The following is a 27,913-nucleotide window of genomic DNA, read 5'->3' as shown; positions in this document are numbered from 1 at the left end:
CAAAATTGGAAACGCATACACCAAACGATCCTTTAGTTCGCTTTAGATTGTAACAAAAGTCGTACTATCTCAAATGCAAATGACCTCGACGAATAAATGAAGTGATTTGCGAAATTTAGAATAAATGTAGTTTGCAAGTGTTTCGTCATGATATTGAAAACTAGCGTTTTTTCTCAAATTTAAAACACAATTTGCATAAAATTTAACATTAAAACAGAGACTTTTTTATCACAGTTATGTTAAAAAAAAGAGTTAGCGAAAGTTTCCATTAAAACTCGAAATTTCACTTCTTGGACGTCGCGACGCCAAACTGACAGTGATAAAAAAGCGTTACATTCTGGAACTTAATCAACCATAAGCCGTAAGCATTTGAACAAAAGGCGCATATTTGTTTTCCAACTAATTCTGAATTTTTTTTAAATTTAAAAAATATAAATTAGGCAATTTTGTGCTCTCATGTTACTTCAATCAGTTAGTCGCGGTTTTGATCACTTCGTTCATTATTAAACATATAATATACCTCGAATAATATGACGCACCTTACTTTATAAAATGCATCTTACTTTATAAAAAATTCCGGTATTTTTAAATGGTAAAGAAACAAACAAGAAAGTGCATTTCTAGGTTCTACAATTTGCTTTGAAAAATTTATTATGTTAAGCTGATTGTTTTATGGCGGTTATTAGACCCAAGCTCTGGCCTGGTCATTTTTGTGACAGCTCACTGCCGAAACCGAAATCTGAAGAGCGGGCTGGGTAGCGACCGCTCTTAAATGAAAGAGAAAAATCTTGTCTCAGGCAAATTTTGTGTGTTTATGGAAAAGCTTCAGTTGTAAACTTCAAACAGTTGTAAAAATCCCTTCGGCTACAAAATTGATTTATGGTACCCGCATTTCTACCTACCAGACCTCTCTGGTACAGAGAAAAGAGATGTCACTGCTAGACAAGGATAAAATGCTTTGAATATGAAATTTTCCAAACACGATTTCTCAAAAACTAATAACTTAAAAAAAAAATCGGTTTGGTCGACATTATGTAAAATTAGCCTACGCATGTGAAGTGCTAAAAATTATTTCGCTTTTAGCCAAGTTTTCATATTTAATTAATCAAAAAGTCATTAAAGAATCATTTTACAAAAATTATATATAGCATTCAACATAGTGCACGTTGAACAGATTCATATGCAAAAAACAGAAAGCAATTTACTCAAATAGTTTTCGAGTAATCGTGTTTGGAAAAATACATTGAATTTGCCCTATACTGAAATTTGTTTGATATCCCCTTAAATAAAAATGTATATATTTTTTAACATAAGTTTATTAACATTCAATACCTACCCCGATTTTTACAATGAAAACTATCTGTTGGAAAACGTTAGTTTGCCGATTTTAATAGATTGCACGACTGGTAATTTATTTACTTGTTGCGAGGTGAAGTTTGTTCGTCGCCGATTTTAGCCATTCTGTCGGAGACAATATTAAACAGTCGTTAAAAACATTAATTGTCGAGCACATATTTTTTGTTGCTAAAGTTATTATTAATGTCTGACATTCACCTCTTTTCATCGTTCCTACGATGTCGCTCAGTTATTTAAATTTGTCGTTGATTAACAACTAATCAGTCGGGGTTTTTCTATCGGGAAAATCTTATATACCTACCCCGAATAAATAGGTGAATTTAGGAATTCCTAAAAAAACTTGGTCATCTCGATGTCCTTGGTAACTCTTCTGTGCATTGTCATCTAGTTTCCAGTCTTTTCTCCAACCGCGAAATCATCCTCGAAAGAATTTTTCTAAATCTTCCTAAATTTGTTGAAAAACCCTCCTCCTTTTTCCGGGCTTGGGACCGGCAACAGCGTCCTTAGAGATACGTAAAGTACCTCAGGGGGCTTGTATCATAAAACTTACTATGATAAATTACTAAGGTATTTTTAGTTCAAACACAAATTTCATCGACTTGCAATAATTGTAAGTTACCACAGTAAGTTTTATGAAACAGGCCCCAGGATGCTGCAGGCGGAGTTACACCTAAAAAAAATGTGTTAAAAAGGGATAAAATGGTATAAAATGGTATGCTTACCTGGGTATAATTGTCTTTTACCAAACAATTTCGTTTTCAAGAAGTGAAAACGACTGTTAATTGTACGAGTCGCTTAAATGTAACAGTCGACATTTGCATTCAATTCTAATTTTCAGAGCAATTGAAAAAGCGTTGTTAGCGCTTTTACTTTTAAATGATCGAAAATAAAATTAATAATAATATAATAATAAGTATAAATAATAATACTATACATATTATATATATATATATATACACCTTCGTAACTTATAAGCTCTTACTTTATTTATTAGTAATAATTATTAGTAATAAATAAAATAAAAGCTTATAAATTACGAAGGTGTTTTCAATGCTTGGTTTTACATTTAGGCGACTGATAATCTCTTACCTGCATGTTAACACACACTGATACCATAGCACTAACACTACCACTGCGCAAAAAACGGGAACACTAACACTCCGCAAAAATCCGCAAATGCAACATCCCAACACCAAAAAGGAAAAATCCTACCTTGTGAGATCCAACGTCGTCATCGTCTTCGTACACGGACCTACTGCAATAGAAAATTTTTATTAGAAAATTGTACCACATTTTCAAAGCGACGGTTAACTTACCCTTTAATCCTGATCCCTAAGCTGTATCGGCAAGCTCCTACCACTGCATCCCCCTCTAGGAACCAGGAACCAGGAACCACTCACTCACTTTGTTTTAAAAACGATTGTAATTTTACTTTTAAGACACTAAATTATCTCGCGCACTAAAAATTACTTCGGCACTGTGTTGCGAAACTCGAGTTTAACTTTAACACTCGCGGAAGACGCGGTTTCGACGGTTCTTGCGATCGCGGAAGTTCCGAATTTACGAAGAGTTATAAAAAGAATTGTATTCATTTAGCTAAACATAATTTTCTCTTACCTGCATGTTAACACACTAACACAGTGTCACTACTACTACCACTTGTCAAACAACGCACTTACACTCCGCGAACAATTCGTAAAGAAAAACATCGCGAGGTCCATCGTCGTTCAAATCCCGTCACCCAGAAGGAAAAAATCCTACCTTGTTGGGTCCAACGTTGCCATCATCTTCGTACACGGACTTACTGCAAGAAAAAAAAATTATTAGAAATTTGAACCGACATTTTAAAGTTAGCAGTTAACTTACCCTTAGTCCTGATCCCGAAGCTGCATCGACAGGCTCCTACCACTGCATCCCCCTCTAGGAATCAGGAATCAGGAACCACTCACTCACTCACTCACTCACTTTGTTTTAAAAACGATTTTAATTTTATTTTTAAGACACTACAGAAACTGAACTGAACTATCTCCCGCACTAAAAATGTCGGCACTCGAAATTAATAGTGAAATTAAAATAGGAGGAATATTAAGAAGAAAAGAGAACATTAATAGATAAAATGACAAAATTAGAAACGTCGTAAAATGGAATGGAGGAAAATTTAATAAAAATAGTGTTCAGATGGGAAATGAAGAGTGACTCATCGAAGATTGAACAAATAGGGCACAAGTTGGAGTTGAAAAGTGTAAAGTGGCAAGAAAAAATGAATTAAATTCGGGCGACTTTCCCCATATTTTTTAATAAGAAAAAAAGAGAACATTGAAATAGATAAAATGACAAAATTAGAAACGTCGCAAAATGGAATGGAGGAAAATTTAATAAAAATAGTGTTCAGATGGGGAATGAATGGGTGGTTGGACAGAGTGACTCATCGAAGATTGAACAAATAGGACACAAGTTGAAGTTGAAAAGTGTAAAGTGGCAAGAAAAAATGAATAAAATTCGGTTGACTCTCTCCCCATTTTTTAATAAGAAAAAAAGAGAACATTGAAATAGATAAAATGACAAAATTAGGAGCGTCGTAAAAAGGTGGAATGGTGGAAAATTTTATAAAAATACTGTTCGGATGGGAAATGAATGGGTGGTTGGGCAGAGTGACTCATCAAAGATGGACACAAGTTGGAGTTGAAAAGTGTAAAGTGGCAAGAGAAAATGAATGAAATTCGGGTGTTTCTCCCCCCATTTTTGGTCTCAAAATACACCCCTTTTCGCGAACACAGACACCGTAGGGGATCTTGGTGGATTCAAAATGAACTTAGCTCCCGGAAGTCCACCATGTTTAACGAAACAAAAGTTTATCCCGTGAGTAAGCATCTTGACCAAGGTGTCCCGTAAAGTGTGTCCACCCTTCTAGCAAAACTAACCGGACATTTACTTTCAAACCAACTCCTAGCTAACCGTCTTGAAAAATAAATTACACAAAATCATTCTAAACCTATTCTGAACGCTATGGTAAATTTTGATTCGAAGGGCAGTTGTGCTTTCAAACGACAGCTAGCTAAACACCCGTCCTTATAGTGTCCTCGTCCCCCTCAACATGATGTTCGTTCATCGCGCGCCCACATACTAAGGTCTGTCGGCTACCAATTGTCCAGTCGAGGCCAGTTTTTCGGTGGTGCCAAATGAATACTGTCCAACCAGTGTTGGAGAAATGAAAGCAAAATACCTCAATAGTTCCGTTCCAACCATTATGGTATAACACAATCCGAGCCTGGGGTATTGAATGACTAACATTGGCCCTGTTTCTAGGTTAGCATGTGATGCGACCGGCATTCTACTTCGGCTTTCTAGCTAAGTCCCCCCGCCTTAAGGTTCATCCACCCCCCTAAAGTCAAATCGTGGAGATATGCAGATACAGCTTCAACTAAATGCGCTCTGAGAGTGTAGAGCTGCAAATGAAGTCATTCGTACCCGACGTCTGCTGGTCGGTATCGGATTGACACCGTCGCATCATTAGCTCATACAAACGGAACACCTTTAGAAGACTCTGTAAATGCCGTAACTTGACAAACTAATGTGTCGGCTACAGAACATGCATGGATGTTTCCATAGACGCACGCAAAAGGTACCTAATTTCCTAAATGTGTGTGCCTACGTGGATGAACGTGGATCCCCTTTCTAGTGTTGGTATGCTTAAGTGTACAGGGTAGGTGGCAGTAAGTGTAGTGATGTTAAATTATGTGCAGAATACAGAACATACATGGATGTTTCCATAAACTCACGCAAAATGTGTGTATCTAATTCCCCAATTTTGTCTACCTACTTGTTTCCCCTTGGTTGTGTTGGTATAAAAGAACTGGACAGACTTTTCCAGTATTAAGAAAGAGAGGAAATAGAAGTTTATGGTTGTGTTGGTATAAAAGAACTGGACAGACATTTCCAGTATTAAAAAGAAAGGAAATAGAAGTTCATTGTTGTGTTGGTATTAAAGAATTGGACAGAATTTTCCAGTATTAAAAAGAGAGTTCATTGTTGTGTTGGTATAAAAGAACTGAACAGAGTTTTCCGGTATTAAAAAGAGAGGAAATTGAAATTCAGGTGGCAAAACGCAAAAGAGTCATAGAAAGGAGGAATTTCATTTCAATAGACATGAGACTAAGAAAAAGTATAAACAAGATAAAATTGGTAAATAAGGAAATGATGCAAAAATGCAACAAGAACAGTGAACTAGAAAGATGCAACTAAACTGTCTTACCCTAATCCTTCGTCTTACATTTTTCAAGATGTTCCACGATTTCGAGTGAAAATTCCGAAGTTAGGATGATATCTGCAACAAATAAATACGAATTAAGTAAAAGGATCGAATATTTATGTACAAACAATACACGTTTACTTTTAAACCACCGTCCTACCTTTAAGTCCTGCAAATCAGTAAAACCCACTAAAATTAATTAATAAAGTCCGTAGCACGTCTTTCTCACTTAAAATTCAGAGCACAACTAAATAAATGATGGCTTTACAAGCGTTATTAGATAACGATTATTTAACTCTTTTTTTTGAAAAAAAATCACTCCTAATCTATTTGTAACTGACCTTCCTTTTCACTAATTAGGAACAATGCAGCTCCAATCAATTACGTATTCTGCGTTAAAAAACAGACTAAAATGTACGGAGAATTGTTATATTTTAAAGACGGCAATTCGCTATTACTTCGCCTCTCGTTCTCAAAAGTCGGACTTGAAACTAATCAATTAGAAATTTACCGAAAAATACGTCACAATTTTTGTTAAAACTGTTTCCTCACAATAAAAACTTGTTGTGTTTAGCCTGCTTTCCAATAATCAGATTTAATAATAACACATTAAACAAATTTTCGAATTTTTAAAGCACGTCGATTTTAAACGAAACTCCAAACACGCGTAAAAATTAATAATGAAGCGTTGATTTCACTATACAAAAAAATTTAAACATTTGATTATCGCTGGGAAGCAAATGATTTTGATTCTCATCAGGATTTTTAGCGAAAAGCAAATTTCAACAAAGGTTTATTAGTGTGATCTTTCTTTTGTTTAATTGGACTTGAAATCGACCAGAATATTCGCGAATTTATCAGTGTTCTTATTCAACTTTTGTTCTGTCAAAAAAAACCTAATTGTTGTCGGTGGTTCGGTAACGCTCAACTTGTCTGCCCTCCAACTAATTACATAATTGCAGAAAGAAATTAATACGTAAGACCTAAAAGAATTGCAGCGCGGTGGCGTGAGACCACTATGGAAATTTTCACGGAAAACCCAACTAAAAAAAGAACAGAATTTCTAGTAACACTTCAGTCAAATGAATATCTTACCCGTTCTCGCGATTATAAAGTTGAGTCTTGAAATAAATTTAAAATTGCAAGATTAATATTGAGCGACTAATTTAAAAAAAAATGTTTCCGTTTAAATAAAAAAATTTCAAAATTCTAAGAGCCATGTTCAAAGTTTGTTTATCATATCCAACAGTTAAACGCAGATCCTAGATAAACATTTGAATGAAAAAAAGTTTAAATGTATCTAACGTCCTTTAAAACCCGATTATTACTAAGCATAAACACTCTGTATAGTAAACTGCTTTTGTTAATAGAAACGAGTCAAAAAAAGCACAATCAAACGCGCCTAACGTTTCTCTGAATTAAAAACTCTCCAAAATGTCAATAAATGAATATATAGTAGTACTTTACCTTACAAAATATTTTCTCAGAACAGGACTCTGTAGCACACATCTCTGAAACGACCGTCTTTATCAAAAGTCGAAACACAACTGTTTTCATTAATATGTATATTCCTAATTGCTTATAACAAAAACTGTTACTTTTTTCTTGAGCGAACAAAAAGTACCTAATCAGGTGGCGCTATTACCATGCCATAACCAAGGGTAATGAATGACAACGATTTTTCAGAAGGTCGAGTTCCAAAATATACGATGGGTAGACAAAACAGATTTTGCAACTTTACATTAGTTTCAAAATTTTCAAAATCGATAGAGAAAACCGCATATTTCTTATCTGTCATAGGTCCACAAAATTGATTTACATTCTAATTTAAACAATCGAGTTTTAGTGGAAAACACGACTTAAAAGTAGTAATTCCTCAAATTTCACTAAAATTACGAGATTTATCAATTTTAGTGAAGCATTTGGGCATTAAAAATAAAAATTTCTATTTATGTCTTTCGATTTACAATTTTGCAATATGGCAGAGTTAATATTTGATTAAAAACTAGTAATTTCCCGAAATTTCGTAACTGTAGCACTAAAATTACCTTAGTAGTATTTTACCTTGCAAGATATTTTCTCAGAGCAGCACGAAACGACCGTCTTTATCAAAAGTCGAAAGACAACTGATTCTAATAATGTGATTTATTATGTAATTTCCTAATTGCTAGCTATCTTTTTCTTGAGCGAGCAAAAAATAATCAGGTTTTTGCGTTTTAAAAAGACATTTCATTTCAAGACTTGCGGAAAATATCATTTCGGCAATATTAAAACCAATCAATTAGAAAATTTACCAAAAAACGCAATGCAGTTTTTGTCAAAACTGTTCCCTTACATTAAGAGCGGTCGCTACCTAAAATCCTTATGGGCAATGGAATGTAAACTGGAGCCATCATAACTCAAAAACGGTTTGGACTAGAAAACTGAAATTTAGAATATATACTGTCCTTGTAGTTATCTACAAACTGCATGCTTTTTTTTATTGATATCGCCCCTGGAACGGTAATTACACTGCATCAATTTTGGCTGAAGACTGTAACTTCGGTTTGCGTTGTTGTATCAAAAATGAATCCAATCGGATTGTAAAGCAAGTCGTTCTGAATACAACGGTCCTAAGTTTTAAAAAATATTTCAATAATTAAGCGAGTATTCGTAGCGTAAAATTTTAGATTCTAAATCGAAGCTGAAATTTTGTAATTTACAACCAGCAATTGCCGGCAAACCACAGAAATTAGTACTTCTCCACAAGCACAAAATTTATGATGGGGTCAGGTAGTTTGACGAAACCAAGAGGTCCAATAGGAAAATAATAGAACGGTATTTTCATCTTTGCACTGCATTATTGGACCACAGGAAAAATGTTAAAAAAAAACTCTTATATTAATAAGGATTTCTGTACTAAGATCAACAGCCTATTTCACGTTCCTATGCATTTGTTATACAGAACCGGAAGCCAAAATTTGTTTTTTATCACCAATAATTTTGTCGTCGCGACGCTTTAAAAATGTAGTTTGTAAGTTTTAGCGATTTTTGAGGCATAGTAGAATTAAACACCCAATCCCATTTTTCAAAATAATGCTCACATGGCGTAAGTTTTTTATTGTAATCAAAAAAAGTACCTTAAAAATCATTCGCAATACATTAGTCTATGATATTTAGTAAAACATTTTTGTTAATTCCCTTTATTTTAGAATGCGAAAGTTTGCACTATGCCCCCCCCCCCCCCCTCTCCTAGATATAAAAGTGTTAAACATATCTTTTGTCATTTCAGATTTGATTCAAATTGTTTTTAAAATATAAGGAAAAATGCTTTTTTGTTTGAGTCATAGCAGCAATGTGCCGCTGTTAAAACAAACCTCTTATGAATTATTGCTCCATCACAAACTAACAATTTAATATCGTTAAAAATAACAGCAGCCTAAAAATTCAATGAAAAACTCAATGTAAAACCGAAATCGAAGCTCTTTTACCTGATATGGAAACTGTGACTTGTCGGCAACTCTCTTACCAGTAAATTTTCGGGGCTCTTCCGTAGTGTTAATATGGTTAGTTTTTATTAGAATTAACCCTAAAAGGTGCTTTTATAAAAACGTTTGAAATAGGAATAGAACATTATAAACCTACCAAGCAAAATTAAAAGAGAATGGTCCATTATGTTTTAACAGTGCGACTGAAACATGTTACCTACACTAGAACAATTCTTGTATTCTTCACATTTCACTTGTGTAAGATCTGTAAGACAAAATCATGATAACTATGTTTTCTTTATGAAAAGTTTTTGTACAGGTAATTCTTAACTTTATTACAATATTTTTAACTGTAACTGTAAATATTGTTACTAATTTGGTTACACATATGAAACAAGAAATTTGACATCGTTTAAAACATTAAACCAAAATTTTGATACAATACATCTTTTATTTTATTGCTTTGTATGTTTCTGAAGTTTTTTAAGACTTAAAAGCGTCTGGGAAATTTCATCTTCCGTACTTGATGGAAATTTTAATCGAAGAAATGTTTTTTTCAACGACATCCTTACAGCTTTTTTAAATTATTTTGTTATGTCTGTGCACCTATTTATAGTTAAATAGACTTTCAAACGAACTAAAAAAGTCTAAATTTTAATCTCTTCTAATTCCTTTATTTGTAGACGTATGTTAAAAATCCGCACAATTTTGTATTTTACGAGAAATTCTCTGATAATTTTACTTTGCTTGTCAAATAAGCGAGATAACGACCAAATTATATTTAGAAACAACATTTTTTCGAAAACATTGAAATTTCAACCTCGGGAGATATGACAACTGAATTTTATCGGTAATTGAGAGTCTTTTCGGATTCATTTTTTGTAATTGATTTTGTAATGAAAACGGCGTTTAATACTTTTAAATTATAGAAAGATTATTACACTTCTCCAGTAAAATTTATTCCAAAATTTATTGACTAGTGTTATCTTTTATTGGCCTTAAAATTAAACAATGAGTGAACTATAATAATAATTGAACAATTAAACTAATAAAAATATTAATGTTTAATTGAAGAATTCAATTGGTCATTTCCTAAAAAATGAGCCATAATTGGTGAATATTTTACTATATAGATCGCTCGCATTTTCTTGTAATGAGGAATTCTTCATCAAAATCTGAGTTGATTGACGGCCCTTACAGTTTTTTAGTTACAAGCACTTTATGTTTTATGTCTCCATTAGTTTATTGGAAGCTGCAGGTTGCAAAAAATTGACTCTACAGTAAAAGCATGATTTCTGCCATATAACGATATTAAAATATTCAACAAAGCACTGCGGCAAAGTACACATCAACTGGTTGAACTGGCTATGAGAAGACTGTTATTTGAAATAGTAGCAGTCAGCCAGTATACAAGAAATGAGACAAACAGTATCGATTAAAAAATGTATCTTCACTCCGATTTTTTTTATGTCTGAGACGATGTTTTTTCAGTTAAGCGTGGTTTAAGCGCGCACTGAGCAACAACGCTCCTTTTTAGCCCGCTCTGCAGATTTCGGTTTCGGCAGTCACAAAAGATACACTTTCTTATTCGTTTCATTAGCATTTAAAAATACCGAAATTTGTTTATAAAGTATGATGCATTTTTTTTCTCGTTTTGATTGAACTGATTAAAGTAAATTCAAAGCACAAAATTGCCTAATTTATATTTTTTAAATAAAAAAAATACAAAATTAGTTGGCAAACAAATATGCGCTTTTTGTTCAAATGCTTACGACTAATGGTTGATTAAGTTCTAGAATATAACGCTTTTTTTATCACTTCCAGTGTTTAGGCCACCACCAATTCATAAATCCACCCCCTCTGTACCAACTGAGGGTGGCAGGGTGGGGTGAGACATCACAAATTAGTTTTTAAGCATTCAAAATTCTAAACTCGAAAGAGTATAAACATCCAAAAATCATTTGAGTCGAATCACTATTCCGTTACAACATTCCACCGTGAGGTGAAACAGCCAGTTTGGCGTCGCGACGCCCAAAGAAGTGAAATTTAGAGTTTTAGTGGAAACATTCGCTAACTCTTTTTTTTTAACATAACTGTGATAAAAAAGTCTCCGTTTTCATTTTAAATTTTATGCAAATTGTGTTTTAAATTTGAGAAAAAACGTTAGTTTTCAATATCATGATGAAACACTTTCAAACTACATTTATTCCAAATTTCATAAATCACTTCATTTATTCATCTGAAATACGCTCCCGTATGACTTTGTACAAATTGATATTGCCTTGTTATTTGCCGCTTAGACGACGATATATCGGTTGTGGACAAAATCATTAAAGCAGCAATTCACTGGAAGTTAAGAATTGTTGCGTAACTTTGTTATTGGCTTTTGTCTGTTGGATGGTACCTAATCACAAAATTCCATTTTAAACAAAATTTGTATTGGGGCAGTGAATGGTTATTTCTAAAGTAGAATTGCCTTCTGATTCTAAATCTGAAGCCTGTTTTGCTACAAATATTTGTGAAATAAATTTTTTTGAGCAAACTAGCTTCAGTTTAGTTTTTTTATATTTACGCAAAACGCGAAAATCAATAACATTAGGTAAACTATGGTAAACACTAAATCTTGTGATTTCAAAAAGCCTCGCTTTATTGTCATTATGATTGGCGTTAAAAAAAAATGCGCCGTCATAAGAGAGCGACAGTTGGTTTTGCGCTACAACACTTGGTCTTGGGCGAAGGGTTTTGTAGCCGAGTGGTTTTATTACTGCTAAAATGTCAAAATGACAACTGAGTCAAAAATTAAATATTTGGTTATAGACAAACGACCTCCGTAGAGCCCAGTTTAGAAATTATGAGAACCAAATGACAATTCTGTCCAAGTTTCAGTGTCTACTATAGTTGAAATTGTCAATTTAATTCATTTTTCTCGCACAAAATTTGAAATTGAACTTTTTGTAGAAACGTCTTGATTAAAACTACCGTCGCTGTTTTGACGTATAAAAACTAAAATATTTGAGCGATTGACAGTTTTCTAGCAAAACGTTTACGTATGGTCTGCCTTGAATGAAAAGACAAAAGACGACATGAAAAATAATATAATAGTAACACGATTCTGCTTTATTAATATTATAATATAAATTGTAGAGAATACTTCATTTTCGCTTTTTAATCATCAAAGTTTTCAATCTCATTAATCAGCTTCTCAATCTTTTCGATAGTTTCCTTGGTAAAATTGATTTTATCAATGAAATCCTTGTCTTTCTTCGCAAGTTCTTTAAATTTCAGCACAGCTAATTCGTACATAGCGGCAACTCCTTTGTACATACTCTTAACTTTGTGGGCTTGACTGTGATCATTAGATTCCTTGATTTTTTTAAACAATAAAGATGTCTCTTGCTCCAAGTTATTGGCATGGTTAAAAAGATTGTTTGCTTCAAACTTCAAGCTATCCCAAATTGAGCTTTCTTGATCTTTCATTTTTCGAGTCACAATGTTAGCATCAATTCCCTTATCCTCATGAAGTACGTTTAAAGCACCTTCGGATATTTTTTTCGTCATTTCCTCGTTGCCGTCAGCGTTTTTTTCGCCACGGAGTTGCTTGTCAGTGTTCTGAATTTTAACAACAAACGTGTTCTTCCCAGATCTGTAGCCATGGACCTCATGATATGCTTTGATGGTCCAAAAACCGTTTCCTTCGCCGATTGCGTCTTTTTGGGATACGCGGAATTCATCAACGGTGCCATCGTCGAAGGTTACTCTTATTTTGAAAGGGCAATTAGCGGCGATAAAAGTGAGTTCTTCTCTTTCGCGGATGTGACCATGGGCTGAAATTTTACGTCCATTGAGATTTTTATTTGGACGTGAAACTCAATTAAAGTCAAAGTCATCAACGCTGAAGATGTGAGTGTCGACGATGTTTTGATTAGTGTCGTTGTAAAGTTCAAAGTATGTTTCCTTGCTGAAGTTTTTCAAGTTTTTGACAATTGAGTTAGCGGAAGCATTTCGACAACTGATGGTAGGCAAAATTTTAATATTACCCATTCTGTAAAAAATAAAAACTTATGGTAGATTGTCAATAATTACCTAAAAGATCTTTTACTTTGAAATTTTAATACAAAAAATCCAAAATTAATTTAGATTTTGGCGTCCAGAAATAAAAAAAATAAATATGGATTCCAATAATGTAATTTTTGCCGTAAAAATGTATATTAAATTTTAGTGAAAAAGCAACATCACTAACCTTTAATTTATTCTCTCTTGCTGATGGAAACGCCCAAGAATCTTCTGTAGTGGTCACAACAAGTAAAATTTATCAAAAAAGTTTGTGTTTATATAGGTAATCATTCGTTTATTCCAACTTTATTTTATTTTCAAATTCAATTCAACAATTGAACATTTGCGTTTTTATTGCCTCATAATTATTGAAAGTACAATACATTTAATTCTGAAACGACAGCAGTTAATAGACTAAAAAAAAGTAATTAACTCTATATGTACTAAAACGTGTAGGGTAACCCTCACTCTAAAGTTGAGATGTTCGAGTTCGAGCGTGTACGTACTTTCAAAATTATCTCCTCCCGAACTGTACCATTCTCGCTCCTTTTGCCCCGCTAGAAAAATCGACGAGTTTCTAAACTAACAAAGTGGCCGGTTTTCGTCCTTTTCGGCCGTTTGGTTTTCGAGAAATAAGTTTTTAAAAATCGTTTTCGTTCGTCCGGCTTTGCTGACGTGGTAGATGTTTCAAAATGCTTTAATGTTCGTGGGGACAAAACCATGACCATTAAGTCGAGAGACTCAGTCATAAACATCTCAAAAGGGTCTGATTTTTTGTACACACAACATGTACGGTAGCGGTTTTTTTTTGTCTCGGCACTTATTTAAATCGGTCCCAACGAAGGAAACATTAGCGGAGATTGATTTATTTAATCGAGTTCGACATCAAGGTGTGTTTTCCGTATGTATGCGTAACTTACACTTAAAAATCAGGAAGCGCGAATTCATTGTTCAATCACAGATCATCATTTGATGGACAAACATTTGTTGATAGTCTGTATAAAAAATTTGCATAAATACCAAGTATCTAACAGGCCCTTTTTAGGGGTACTTATGCAAAAGTAGAACAGATAAATAAAATGGACGCGACGAGTATCGAATTTTATTACGACTCGGTCGATTTTTAATCGTTCGGCGGCAGTGGATATTAGAGAGACAAAAAATGCAAGTGTGAAAGACTTAATTGCGGGAACTCATTACACAAAAGATGTAAAAGATAAGAAAATTTAAGAATCTGCTACTTTACCGGTTTAATGCTTTTGTATAGTGAGTACTGCAATTAAGCCATAAAATCACTATTTGGTACCTGCTGCAACTGGATAACTTGACAGCGGAGCTTCAAATATTGCCCGAGTGTTATGACCAGTATTTTTTACGTCTTTTCTTGGGATCTGAAGTGGTATCTAAACAAACTGCCCCTTCCGGGTGACGAAGACTTTATTACTTAAAGCATAATCAAAGAACCGAACGTGTAATCAATTTCGACTTTCTAAATTTTAATCCATTCCCGACCTACTACAACAATATACTACAACAATAGCGTTTCGAAATAATACGATTTTTCATTAATTTTTCGCATATTGGGATATTTCTCGAAACAGTTACCGATGGAAATTTTATTGCAAGCGTGTGATTTTGGCACGGGGAGAAGTTACAAAAAAAACATATCTACAAATAAATCCTAACTTATTCTGTTCTGATGAGATAAATTAAATATTCTTCATAATTTAATTATTAGTTCTAAATCGGCGTCACCCCATTCCCCTTCACACAATTAAAAAAACGACCATCACACAGCGATAGTCGCGATAAACAAATATGAATTTGACTAAAACAATAAATTAACAAGGGATTAAGAAGTCCTGATGGTCGTTTTATTGTAGTTTAACAAAAAAAGAAAAACGAACCGTTCATCATAAATATCCCGAAACGTAAGTACCATTTACGACTCGGCCGACATTTAATCGTTCTAAAGCAGTAAATAATAGATATTAGAGAGACTAAAAATGCAAATGTGTATGATTTAATTAACGTACTTATTACACAAAAGGAGTACACCATCACAACACTTGAGTTAGTTTTGTTATTTATGAGTATTTATAAGTACCGGCATCCACTACACACCCTTTCTCACCAGAAAAAAAAACGACCATCAGACAGGGATAGTCGGGTGGCACATTTTACCGATGTTTTTCATCAATAACAAAATCTGCTATTCGGTAGTTTGGTACTATTGTGTAGTGAGTACTCCAATTAAGACTTAATGCCGACAACTGTTGCATAAATACCAAGTATCTAACAGGCTCTTTTTAGGGGTACTTATGCAAAAGTAGAACAGATAGATGAAATGGACGCGACGAGTATCAATTTTTATTACGACTCGGTCAATTTTTAATCGTTCGGCGGCAGTAGATATTAGAGAGACAAAAAATGCAAGTGTGTAAGACTCAATTGCGGGAACTCATTACACAAAAGGAGTAAATAATATGAAAATTTAAGAATCTGCTAATTTACCGGTTTAATGCTTTTCTATAGTGAGTACTGCAATTAAGACATAAAATCACTATTTGCTACCTGCTGTAACTGTAACTTGACAGCGGAGCTTCAAATGTTGCCCGAGAATTATGACCAGTATTTTTTACCTCTTTTCTCGGGATCTGAAGTGATATGTAAACAAACTGGACCGCCCCTTCCGGGGGACGAAGACTTTATTACTTAAAGCATAATCAAAGAACCGAACGTCTAATAATTTCGTTTTTCTAAATTTTAATCCATTCCCGACCTACTACAACAAAGTCGTACTCTATTATCTCTAGAAATTGTAGCGTATCGAGACAATTCGATTTTTCATTAATTTTTCGCATATTGGGATATTTCTCGAAACAGTTACCCATGGAAATTTTATTGCAAGCGTGTGATTTTGGTACGAGGGCAAGATACAAAAAAACATATCTACATCCTAACTTATTCTGTTCTGATGATATAAATAAAATATTCTTCATTGTTTAATAATGAATGAACAGGTAAACAACTCGAAGAAAACAAAACATTCTCAAGGAGCCTGTTCGGCGCTTATTTTTAATATGTAGTACATTTTCAATATCAAGTAGCAAGCTATTTTTTTCAAAGTGTCAATTCCGACTAAATATCAACAAACAGATTTGCACAATCTTATCGAAAGTCAAAGCAGACCTAAAAAGAATACTATATGCTTACAGTTAGACAAAATTTCAACAAATAAATTAAATTGATGCGACGAGTTCAAATTTTGGTGAACATTTACGATTCGGTCAAATTTTTAATCGTTGTAAGACAGCAGATATTAGAAGGATTAAACAAATTAAGCGAATTTTACCGATGTCTTTCACAATGAGAAAGTTTTAGAATCTGCTATATTTAGTGGTTTTGTCCAATTGGGTAGTGACTCTACCCCAATCAACCCATAAAATCATTATTTGGTACCGACAACTAGAAGTTCATAGCCGAGCTTCGAATGTTGTTCTATTCTTTCGCGGGATCTGTAGTAATTTGGGAGGAACTAATAGAATTAATGATGTACGATCGAATAAAATAATCTTCATTACGAATAAACCGATAAACAAATATGAACTCCCAGAAAACAATAAATTAACAAGAGATAAAGAATGCGAAACCTATATAAAAAATGCGACCGGGCGTCCTGATAGTCGTTTTATTGTAGTTTAAAAAAAATCGTTGACATAAAATACCCCAAAACGTAAGTACTATTTACGATTTGGCCGATTTTTAATCGTTCTAAAGCGGTAGATATTAGGGAGACTAAAAATGCAAGTAGGTATGTATGGCTTAATTGGGGTACTCATTATACAAAAAGAGTAAACTATCACACTACATAATTCTTAATTAGTTTTGTTATTTACGACAAGTATCGACATCACTCCACACCCTTTCTCACCAGAAAAAACTGACCATCTTGATGGTCGTTTTATTGTAGTTCAACAAAAAAAAACAGAACCCTTGAACAAACCCCAAACCGCACATCTACAATTATACGATGTTTATACAAAATGTTTAAATACATAAAATATAGTTTACGGTAGCGGCTTCTTTTCTTCGAAAGAAAATCCACTTATTAAAATTAGTCCGAGCTCTGAAAAAAACATAATTTGACATTAATTAATTACGAAAGTTTACTCTCGATTTACAAGAAAATAGATTTTTTACGCATGTTTCGGGTACAAGTATTTGCTTTGGATGGGCTAAATGAGTTCTTTGGGTCCTTATTTCCGTAAAAAAGAATATTTTGGAAGGTACAGGCAATTTCTGAGTTGGTGTCCTCTAAGCCATAAAATGGGGCTGCTGTAAATCAGTAATAATCACATCCTATTTACCCGACTTACGATTTTCTTTTGTGAATGTGGTACCGGTACGACTCTCGACTAAGTGTTCTTCATCTTCGTTCATAACTTATGATAACAGGGGTTGGAAAAGGAAAACAACAAACCACCAAAACGGCATCGATAATAGAACAGCAGTAACATAACTTATCCAAAAAAGGTTGTCAAGAATAACAGAATTCGCCTTCTGCGTACATTTTCATTTAAACATAGAAATAAAATAATACAAAATAAATAGAATATTAAAGTCGCAATGATGTTATCGGGGATAATTGAAGTTACAAAATTTATTCAATTTTTTGCTGTCGGTTTTGCGTTTGAGAAGCAGTGGGACCTGTCATGAGTTCCAACCATTTTATGATTTAGCGGACACTAACTTAGAAATCGCCTTAATTACTGTGGAATTCTATGAATTGAACTGTCGTTATAAACGAAAATTATCAACAGCAGTCTTTCTTCAAAAACTGCGAATCTATTGTGTAATTGCATAAGTTCAAGAAAGAGCGCATATAAACCTTTTTTGCAAACAGCGATACCCGAGATGTTAACCTCCCAGAAAAATCACGAGAAAATCAGGGAAATTAATGAGAAATCACTTGAAAATTAGGTACAATCAATAGGAGATAAGAGGAAATCACTAGATCAGGGGAAGTTAGACGTGATCATTAAAAAATCAGGGAAAAATATTAGAACATCAGAGGCCAATCAAAAGGAAATCAGAGGAAATCACTAGGATATCAGGGGAAGTTAGACGAAGTCATAAGAAAATCAGGGAAATTTGGACGAAATTATAAGAAAATTCTGAGGAAATTAGACAAAAATAAATACAAAGAAATTAAGGGAAGTTTGGCGAATGCCATTTTTGAAAAATTTGACTTCTGAGATCAATGTTCCTGGGAAATCAGTGTATCAGTCTTAGTAAATCACTATGAATCAGAGGAATTCGTTACGAAATCATGGAAACTTAGACGAAATAAAAAAAATCAATAAAATTTAGACGAAATTGTTGAAAAAATCATTAGTACATCAGGAGAAATCAATAGGAAACCAGGGAAAATCAGACGAAATCACAAGAAAATCAGGGAAAGTTAGACGAAATCTAAAGGAAATCAGGGGAAATTAGCGAGGAAATAAGAGGAAGTTAAGTGTTGAGCCATTTTTGAGAAGTATTAATCTCTGACAAGTCATGTCATCAATGAGAAATCACTAGACAATGAGAAAAAATCATTAAGATATTAAGACATTAAGATATCAATTGAAAATAAGGAGTTAGACGACATCAAAAGAAAATCAGCCTCTGGTCAATACCAATTTATGAATGAATAAACTTAAACAAATAGTTCGTTTCCAAACAATGAGTTCCAAAATATAAATTATTATTGTAGCCCATTTATAATTATTGCTGAAATATCAAATTATTTTTTTGACTCGGCCATTTTTCTGTATGTCCGTTTCAAATATGGCAGCGAAAATCTCAAACACTCTGTGTGAATAATAATTCTTATTATCGGGGATTATTGAAATGCAATGTTTATTTGCGAATTAATGAATTTATTCATAGAAACTCACCAATTTATATAAATTCGCGAGATTCTGTTATCTTTTTTTCTTGATATGACGTGATGTCCAAATGAGAGACTACACCGTGTGACTTATATTTTTTCATCTTTGATTGTAATAGAATTTGCAATGGACTCAGAAACCATTAAAGGCGCAGCCTGCCTGATTTATGAATGTTCTGCGTAGTACTGTTAAATTTTAAATTGCGAAGCCCGTTGGTTATTTTTTTTAAACCTTTAACTCTGTTTTTTTTTTTCAAAAAATTTTCAGAAAATTATTTGTATCAGAGTTTCAAAAATCAAAAAACACAAAATATGAAGTTGGTTTAAAACTTTCTTTACTAAATGTTAAATGACAAAATACAATTAACTAGGTGGCCCCGGAATTCTGTAAAACTCGCCTTTTTTGTTTCATAATCTAACAAATAAACAATCCCAAATTAATATCCAACGCCACGGAAAAGCGAGGTCCACGAAAAAAGCGAGTCTACAGAATTCCGAGGGCCACCTAGTGACTTCTAATTCCTTTATTTGTAGACGTATGTTAAAAATCCGCACAATTTTGTATTTAACGAGAAATTTTCTGATAATTTTACTTTGCTTGCAAATAAGCGAGATAACGACAAAATTATATTTAGATACAACATTTTTTCGGAAAACATTGAAATTTCAACCTCGGGATATATGACAACTGATTTTGTTGAGAGACTTTTCGGATTCATTTTTTATAGTTGATTTTGTAATGAAAACGGCGTTTAATACTTTTAAATTATAGAAAGTTTATTACACTTCTCGAGTAAAATTTATTCCAAAATTTATTGACTAGTATTATCTTTTATTGGCCTTAAAATTAAACAATGAGTGAACTATAATAATAATTGAACAATTAAACTAATAAAAATATTAATGTTTAATTGAAGAATTAAATTGGTCATTTCCTAAAAAATGAGCCATAATTGGTGAATATTTTACTATACAGATCGCTGGCATTTTCTTGTAATGAGGAATTCTTCATCAAAATCTGAGTTGATTGACGCACAATATTCAGGCCCTTACAGTTTTTGAGTTACAAGCACTTTATGTTTCATGTCTCTATTAGTTTATTGGAAGCTGCTGGTTGTAAAAAATGGTCTTGACAGTAAAAGCATGATTTCTGCCATTATAACGATATTAAAATATTCAACAAAGCACTGCGGCAAAGTATATCAACCGGTTGAATTGGCTATGAGAAGGTTCTTATTTGAAATAGTATCAATCAATAATTTTTTTAATATCTGGGACGATCATCGATTTTTATTTCAAATAATCTGAGTCTAAATTAAAAACTACCAGCAAAGATTTGAAAGATTATTTGTAAAAATCCGTTTTTCTTTTTTAATTATGTCAGCGCAGATAAATTTTTAAAACTTTGAAGCTAAGAGTAACTAAAGGTGGCTTAGTAAAGCCTTCACTTAGCTGATTTATTAAGAGACACTTATAGTTAAGCATGGTTTAAGCGCGCACTGAGCAACTGGGACTTAAGAGACCTAGAACATCCTACAAAATTTCCAGATAATAGCCAGAAATTAACTACTGTTAAATTCTAGAAAATAAAGTAAATGAATCAGAAGAAGTTTAAAGTATCGGACATGGATTTGGAAAATTTTACATAAGTTTGACGTGAACGTGTCTTAAAATATTCTGAGCAATGGCACGATTGTCATTATTAAAGAAAACAGTGACGAAATTCTTCTCTCTGCTGAAGAGGGTGGAGTAGAATCAGTGATTGTAAGCGTGTCATTAGGAATGTGGGACTTTATCCAGTCCAAGAATTGAACGAGGTCTGTATAAGTATTAGTAAGATTTTTTTCACCACTACATTCCCAACCACCGACAACCAATCCAGCTAATTGATTTGAACAATCCAAAGGTCCTCCAGAGCGATTCTGTGAATTTCAAGTTAAATGCATACAAAACGTACCAAGCCATTTTATTACGAAACAAGAACTTGAACTACCGCGTGCACAAATTACTTGTCTAGACAGTGACTCTGAAAATATTTCGTTGCATATCTTCCAGTCTATTATTGAAACTTCTGCATACATAAGCACGTACTGAGAAGATTCAGTCTGTAGAATATTTAATTAGTACCTCTCTGTAATAAATACATTAGATAGAATTTTTATATACTTACTTGTCCAGTGTATATGAATCCAGAAACAAAACAGTTTCCATAAAGAGTTGGAATACTTTTAATATTAATGGGACTTACGTCGCTTGTCCAGTCTCCAAATCCTTTAGATATCTGTACAAAATAAAATGTAATAAAATATAAATAACAATAATATAAAATACTCTGGAATTTGTACAATGTGCTTACTTCCAACAACGCTATATCATTTTCTATGTTTTCTTCATTTTCTATGTCATATTCGTTATGAACAATCATAGATTGAACTTTCTTGAAACGGTTATGAATCTCGAAAGTATCAAACAATTTTAGACTGCCAACCACAACATGTAGATCAGAAATTGGTCTCAGATCTTTGTCTCTGTCATAGCAGCAATGTGCCGCTGTTAAAACAAACTTCTTATGAATTATTGTCCCTCCACAATGTAACAATTTAAGAGATTTGAAAACAATAGCAACCTAAAAATTCAATGCAAAATTCAAACAGAAATCGAAGCCTTTACCTGATATGGAAACTGTGACCTGTCGGTAACTCTCTTACCAGTAAATTTTCGGGACTCTTCCGTAGTGTTAATATGGTCAGTTTTCATTAGAAAAAACCCTAAAAAGTATTTTTATAAAAACATTTGCAATAGGAATAGAACAATACAGGGTGTCCCGAAAGTGACGCACCACCGTGAAACTGTATCATCGGACAATGCCATAGATCACCGGAAAAATGTTAAAAAAAATCCATGTCTTCAATTTTTCGAGATACGATGGGTTGAAGAGGCAAAGTTTGATGCGAAAATTAACGATTTCTGTGCAATAATTTTACGTTCAAATAAATTTGTTACCCAAAGAACATTTTGCGCAAAGGCATGGTGCAAAAAAAATCGGAAAAATCTTGTAAGAAATGCCTAAAAACTGTTAAGAAAATTTTTGAATTAACAATCTCGATCAGTGTGGCATCGTTCACGTGAAACCATAGTTACAATACTCGTTCATGAGCCGACCTGACTAACGCCAACAATACAACAGCAACGTTACTATGGCTTTGACTACTGGAAATTTAATTTATAGGGGGGTACACTTCTGCAATGTTGCCATTTTCCTAATTTTCGTTTACTCCTCCTGCGAAAACAGAGAGTCTGGAATTTTTTTTAACATTTTTTTGGTACTCTGGAGGACCACCCAATTACCCCCTTTTAAGGTGGTGCGTCACTTTTGGGACACCCTGTATAAACCTACCAAGCAAAATTAAAAGAGAATAGTCCATTTTGTTTTAACTGTGTGGACCGAAAAATGTTACCTTCACTAGAACAATTTTTGTATCCTTCACATTTCCGTCACTTGTGTAAGATCTGTCAGATAAAACATTGTAGCTAAATATATTTACTTTATGAAAATTTTTTGTACAGGTAATTCTTAACTATATAAATCAGAATATTTTTAAGTGGTTGTAGGTCTAAAAACCTTTTTAGACGATGGAAATTATGTTACCAAATTTGGTTACACATATGAAACAAAAAATTTGACATCGTCTAAAACGTTAAATCAAAATTTTAGAACAATACATCTTTAATTTTATTGCTCCGTTCGTTTTTGACGGTTTTGTAAGCGTCTCGAAAATTTCATCTTCCGGACTTTCAAATTAGCTGGGTCTAAATTAAAAACTATCAGCAAAGATTTGAAAGATTATTTGTAAAAATCTTTGGTTCCGTTTTTCTTTTATTATTATGTCAGCGCTGACAAATTTTAAAAACTTAAAAGCTAAGGGTAACTAAAGGTGGCTTAGCTTAGCCTTCACTTAGCTGATTTATTAAAAGACGCTTACAGTTAAGCGTGGTTTAAATTAACTACTGCTAAATTCTAGAGAATAAAGTAAATGAATCAGAAGAAGTTTAAAGTATTGGACATGGATTTGGAAAATTTTACATAAATTTTTCATAAACGTGTCTTAAAATATTCTGAGCCATGGCACGATTGTCATTATTAAAGAAAACAATGACGAAATTTTTCTCTCTGCTGAAGATGGTGGAGTAGAATCAGTGATTGTAAGCGTGTCATCAGGAATGTGGGAGTTTATCCAGTCCAAGAATTGAAAGAGGTCCGTATAAGTATTAGTAAGATTTTTTTCGCCACTACATTCATAACCACCGATAATCAATCCAACTAATTCATTTGAACAAACCAAAGGTGCTCCAGAGAAATACTGTAAATTTCAAGTTAAATACACACAAAACGTACCAAGCCATTTTATTACAAGACAAGTACTTGCGTTACCGCGTGCACAAATTTTTTGTTTAGAAAGTGACTGTGAAAATATTTCGTTGCATATCTTCCAGTCTAGTATTGAAACTTCTGCATACATAAGCTTGTACTGAAAAGGTTCAGTTTGTGAAATATTCAATTAAAGTACCTCTTTAATAAATGCTTTAGATAGAATATTTATACTTTTGCAGCTGAGCTAAGGCGATTCACGTTCGGTAGAAGTAACTAATAGACACTTTTGTGTCGCTACGTTGAATTTCTAAAATAACTAGGAATTAAACATTGGCATCATTGTCTATTAAATAAATTTGTCATTCAAATTTGACAATACAACGAGATGGAATCAACTATCACAAGACAAGCAGTTTCAAAAGGAAGAAAACAGGATGGGAAAGAACAAAGTCAGAAATTTATGGTTAAAATGAATGTCGCAAAGCGCACCAAACAACTGAAAAAATTTTGATTCACACTGCGAAAAATTAATTCGGCAAGACTGGACAGCACTCATTGGAGACGCAGTTGTAGACAATATTCCATCAGTCATTGTAACACTAACAAAGTCAGATTCAGAAGATGAAATCGATGAACTAGTTTTGAATCTGATGATTTTCTTCTTTTTCGTTTGGAAAATAAATATTTACCTTTAATGACAAACCAAAAACTGTCATTTGGATGACATCTGCTTTACAAGACATTACACTAGAAAAATTATAACCTTAGTTACACACCTCAAAAATAAAAGTTACTAAATTTAGTTACTTCTACCGAACGTGAATCTTTAATACAGGGTCCGGCAACACTTGTGTCCACCCCCAAAATCGTCATTAATTTTAAAGATAAAATTTTGAAAATTTGCATACGCTCACAGTTGATGACGCAAAAATTTGTTTTTTATCACCGATAGTTTGGCGTCGCGATGCCTTAAAAATATAATTTTTAGTTAATTGTGAGGGTTTGTGATATCAACCTCTAATTTTTTTTTTTTTAATATAAATGTGTTAAAAATATCTCAGTTGTTATTTTAGATTCAATGCAAATTGTCTTGTAAATTTGAGAAAAAAATGCTGTTTTATCAAGTTAGTTTCCAATTTCATTACGTCAAAATTGGGAACTACGTTTACACCCATCTGTCAAGATCTTGTGTCACTAATGACATCTACCTTTTGGCTCGCTTTAGATTGTAACAAAAGTCTTAATTGGTGAAATTGTCGCTTTGTCGATGTTAATTAACAATTTCTGGTGTCTATAAAGTGCAACATGTCTGTGTTAATCAAAATTAAGCTTTTTAAGAGTGAATGAAGTGACTTGTGAAATTTTGGTGTTAACGTTGTTTGCCGCTGCGCTGTCATAATTTTAAAAACTAACTTTAAACTAATTTTAAACACAATTTGCATTAGATTTAAAATAAAAACTCAAATATTTGTATCACAGTTAAGTTGAAAAAAATTTGAATTCGTGAATATTTCTGCAAAAACTCAAAAATCGCTAAAAATTATACTTCTTAGGCGTCGCGACGCCAACCAAACTGTGATAAAAAACAAATTTTTGCGTCAGTTTTTAGAGCTATGTCAACTATAAACGTATGCAAATTTTCAAAATTGTAACTTTAAAATTAACGACGATTTTGGGGGTGGACACAAGTGTTGCCGGACCCTGTATATTGCACCTATAAAACTTGGTAACCGCAAATAACCATCTGCATTGTTGTAAGTAGTTTGAGGTTTTTCGGTGACAAGTGCCCTCTAATAAATCATATTTGGCCGATCTGATCCTAAAGAAAAGTACTTATTACGTAGCGGGCCCGTTATTTACAATTCGAAATTTTCGTCTTCTTTGAAGTGGTTAACATTTGCACAATAGCAGAATTTTATGACAACCATATAATATAACGTTAGCTCAGTTGGAAAAGTATATACTTACTACTTCATCACCAAACAGAAATGCAGACACAAAACAGTTTCCATATAGAGTTGGAATCATTCTAAGATTAATTGGACGTATGTCGTTAGTCCAATGTCTAAATCCTTTAGATATCTGTACAAAATGAAATGTAATAAAATATAAATAACAATTATATAAAATACTCTAGAATTGGTACAATGTGCTTACTTCCAACAACGATATATCATTTTCCATGTTTTCTTCATTTTGTATGTCATATTCGTCATAAACAATCATAGATTTAACGTGGTAGGAAGGATTATGAATCTCACCAAACATTTCCTTATTGCCAACCTTAACACGTAGATCAGAAACTGGTCTCAGATCTTTGTCTGCGTCATAGCAGCAATGTGCCGCTGTTAAAACAAACCTCTTATGAATTATTGCTCCATCACAAACTAACAATTTAATATCGTTAAAAATAACAGCAGCCTAAAAATTCAATGAAAAATTCAATGTAAAACCGAAATCGAAGCTCTTTTACCTGATATGGAAACTGAGACCTGTCGGTAACTCTCTTACCAGTAAATTTTCGGGGCTCTTCCGTAGTGTTAATATGGTTAGTTTTTATTAGAATAAACCCTAAAAGGTGCTTTTATAAAAACGTTTGAAATAGGAATAGAACATTATAAACCTACCAAGCAAAAATAAAAGTGAATGATCCATTATGTTTTAATAGTGCGACCAAAAAATTTTACTTTCACTAGAACAATTTCTGTATCTTTCACATTTCCGTCACTTGTGTAAGATCTGTCAGATAAAACGTGGTAACTATGTTTACTTTACAAACATTTTCTGTACAGGTAATTTTTAAGTACAACAGAATATTTTTAAGTGATGGTAGGTCTCAATACCTTTTTAAATGATGTAAATTATATTACCAAATTTGGTAACAGGTATGAAACCAGAAATTTGACATTGTCTAAAACAATAAACTTTTAGTCGAAGAAAAGTTTTCTTCAACGACATCCTTATAGGTTTTTGAAATTATTTTTTTATGTCTGTGCAGGCAACTAGTAATAGGTTGGACATTTTGTTGGGATTTTTTTATTACAACGGGTTGTAATGGTAAAATATTGTAATATGTTAAATTTGCTTATTTAAACTATTGTTTAAAGTCCAACAAAGCGGACAGTTACCTCTACCAATTGCTGAGAACGCAATGGAGTAATGAGTTCAATACCCATTACCTTTAGCGAAATACTTCCATATATGGTAATGGTTATTGCAGGTAAATCTGCTGATACAACTCAATTTGTTTGTTATAAATAGTTGCCATAAAATGTATAGTTAGTAAGAGTCATCGTCCTCATCATTAATGTATTGTCAATGTGTAAAGAAAGTGTGAATAGAACTTCCCCGTAACTTGACTTCGATTATTTGGTACCCGAATCCCATCATCACAGGGTGTACAAAATTACAACTGATTTTTGTCGATTATTTGAGGATCTTTTCGGGTTCATTTTTAACAATTTTTTTCGTTATGAAAACGACGTTTAATATTTTTAAATTATAGACAAGTTTATTACACTTCTCTAGCAAAATTTTATTTCAAAATTTATTGACTATTGATAATTTTTATTAATCTTAAAATTAAAACAATAAATAATTAAGACAGCTAATAAAAATATTAGTGTTCAATTGAAGAGTTGAATTGCTCATTTCCTAAAAAATGAACCATAACTGGTGGATATTTTACTATATAAACGCAAGTAAATTTTACAGACGACTCAATGAATACCATTCTTCTTATTATGACGTTTATAACAGGTGCTTGAGTTTAAAAAAAATTTGTTTGTAAATTCTAGTGCATTCGTGTGAAGTTTTAGGAATTCTTCAAGTGGCAAGGTTAGTAACTAGTCTTGATTGTTGTCGATTTTTTAACTTCTGTAATATTTCTAATTAACTGGGTTTAGAAATTTTGTATTAATTTTGAGTGAAATATAAAACCAAAAAATGAAAAAAAATACTTTTTAATGTATATTGATTTGCTAATTTAAAATGTGTACTAAAAAGTTTTTCAATTGGACTCATCACCCATTTTCTATCAAACGCAAATCTGTTCGCTTTGGATTAACTGTTGTCTAATTTCACGTTCTGTTCATTAGAATGGATATTCAAGAATCCGACGACAGTGCAAGCGAAGACGAAAACCTACATTCGTACCCAGAAATCGAAACTGACACAACTAGAACCAAACTTTTGGCCGGTAAACATTACGAAAAAGAAGATATCCAAAACATTGCAAAGTTACTTTTTAAAAAATACCAACACGACTACGTCCACCAATTTCTGCTTGTTGAAAGCATTATTGATTTGAAGCCCAAATTCCAAAAAGTGACCATAAGACCGAATAAGCCACTTTTTATAATTCTTGCTAAAGAGAATAAGAAGTGGATCCTTCTTTGTGTCATTCAACAAAAGCAAAATCAGGGAAATACTTTAATATTCTTTAAAGATCCTTGTGGAGATTCAGTAAGTAAAGAACT

At 32.9% G+C, this 27,913-nt stretch overlaps 2 protein-coding genes across 2 annotated transcripts; both read right to left on the bottom strand.

The window, feature by feature from the left end:
* Positions 1-20,635: 20,635 nt before the first annotated feature.
* On the bottom strand, positions 20,636-22,488 carry LOC148177446 (trypsin-like). Its single transcript, XM_088033347.1, has 8 exons — positions 22,461-22,488; positions 21,734-21,831; positions 21,420-21,689; positions 21,234-21,344; positions 21,037-21,168; positions 20,855-20,985; positions 20,709-20,798; positions 20,636-20,642 (listed from the first exon to the last, which is right to left on the bottom strand). The coding sequence occupies exons 1-8, from the start codon at positions 22,486-22,488 to the stop codon at positions 20,636-20,638; spliced, it is 867 nt and encodes a 288-aa protein (XP_087889473.1).
* A 2,891-nt stretch (positions 22,489-25,379) lies between these two features.
* On the bottom strand, positions 25,380-26,090 carry LOC148177445 (serine protease SP24D-like). Its single transcript, XM_088033346.1, has 4 exons — positions 26,063-26,090; positions 25,909-26,006; positions 25,593-25,856; positions 25,380-25,517 (listed from the first exon to the last, which is right to left on the bottom strand). The coding sequence occupies exons 1-4, from the start codon at positions 26,088-26,090 to the stop codon at positions 25,380-25,382; spliced, it is 528 nt and encodes a 175-aa protein (XP_087889472.1).
* Between the last annotated feature and the right edge of the window lie 1,823 nt (positions 26,091-27,913).

Source organism: Gnatocerus cornutus, chromosome 3 (genome assembly GCF_029298725.1).
Source record: "Gnatocerus cornutus isolate USDA-ARS CGAHR chromosome 3, icGnaCorn1.1, whole genome shotgun sequence".
NCBI lineage: Eukaryota > Metazoa > Arthropoda > Insecta > Coleoptera > Tenebrionidae > Gnatocerus > Gnatocerus cornutus.
This window is presented reverse-complemented; position numbering and strand designations above follow the sequence as displayed.

What these genes read in the sequence shown, in the direction of transcription:
- LOC148177446 (XM_088033347.1), bottom strand. Translation starts at nt 22,488, where the DNA reads ATGGACTATTCTCTTTTAATTTTGCTTG. An exon ending in GATTCATATACACTGGACAA is followed by an intron (nt 21,169 to 21,233) that starts GTAAGTATATAA and finishes AATATTCTACAG; the next exon opens with ACTGAATCTTCTCAGTACGT. An exon ending in GTAGTTCAAGTTCTTGTTTC is followed by an intron (nt 20,986 to 21,036) that starts GTAATAAAATGG and finishes TGAAATTCACAG; the next exon opens with AATCGCTCTGGAGGACCTTT.
- LOC148177445 (XM_088033346.1), bottom strand. Translation starts at nt 26,090, where the DNA reads ATGGATCATTCACTTTTATTTTTGCTTG. An exon ending in TTCACTTTTATTTTTGCTTG is followed by an intron (nt 26,007 to 26,062) that starts GTAGGTTTATAA and finishes AGCACCTTTTAG; the next exon opens with GGTTTATTCTAATAAAAACT. An exon ending in ATGATATATCGTTGTTGGAA is followed by an intron (nt 25,518 to 25,592) that starts GTAAGCACATTG and finishes CATTTTGTACAG; the next exon opens with ATATCTAAAGGATTTAGACA.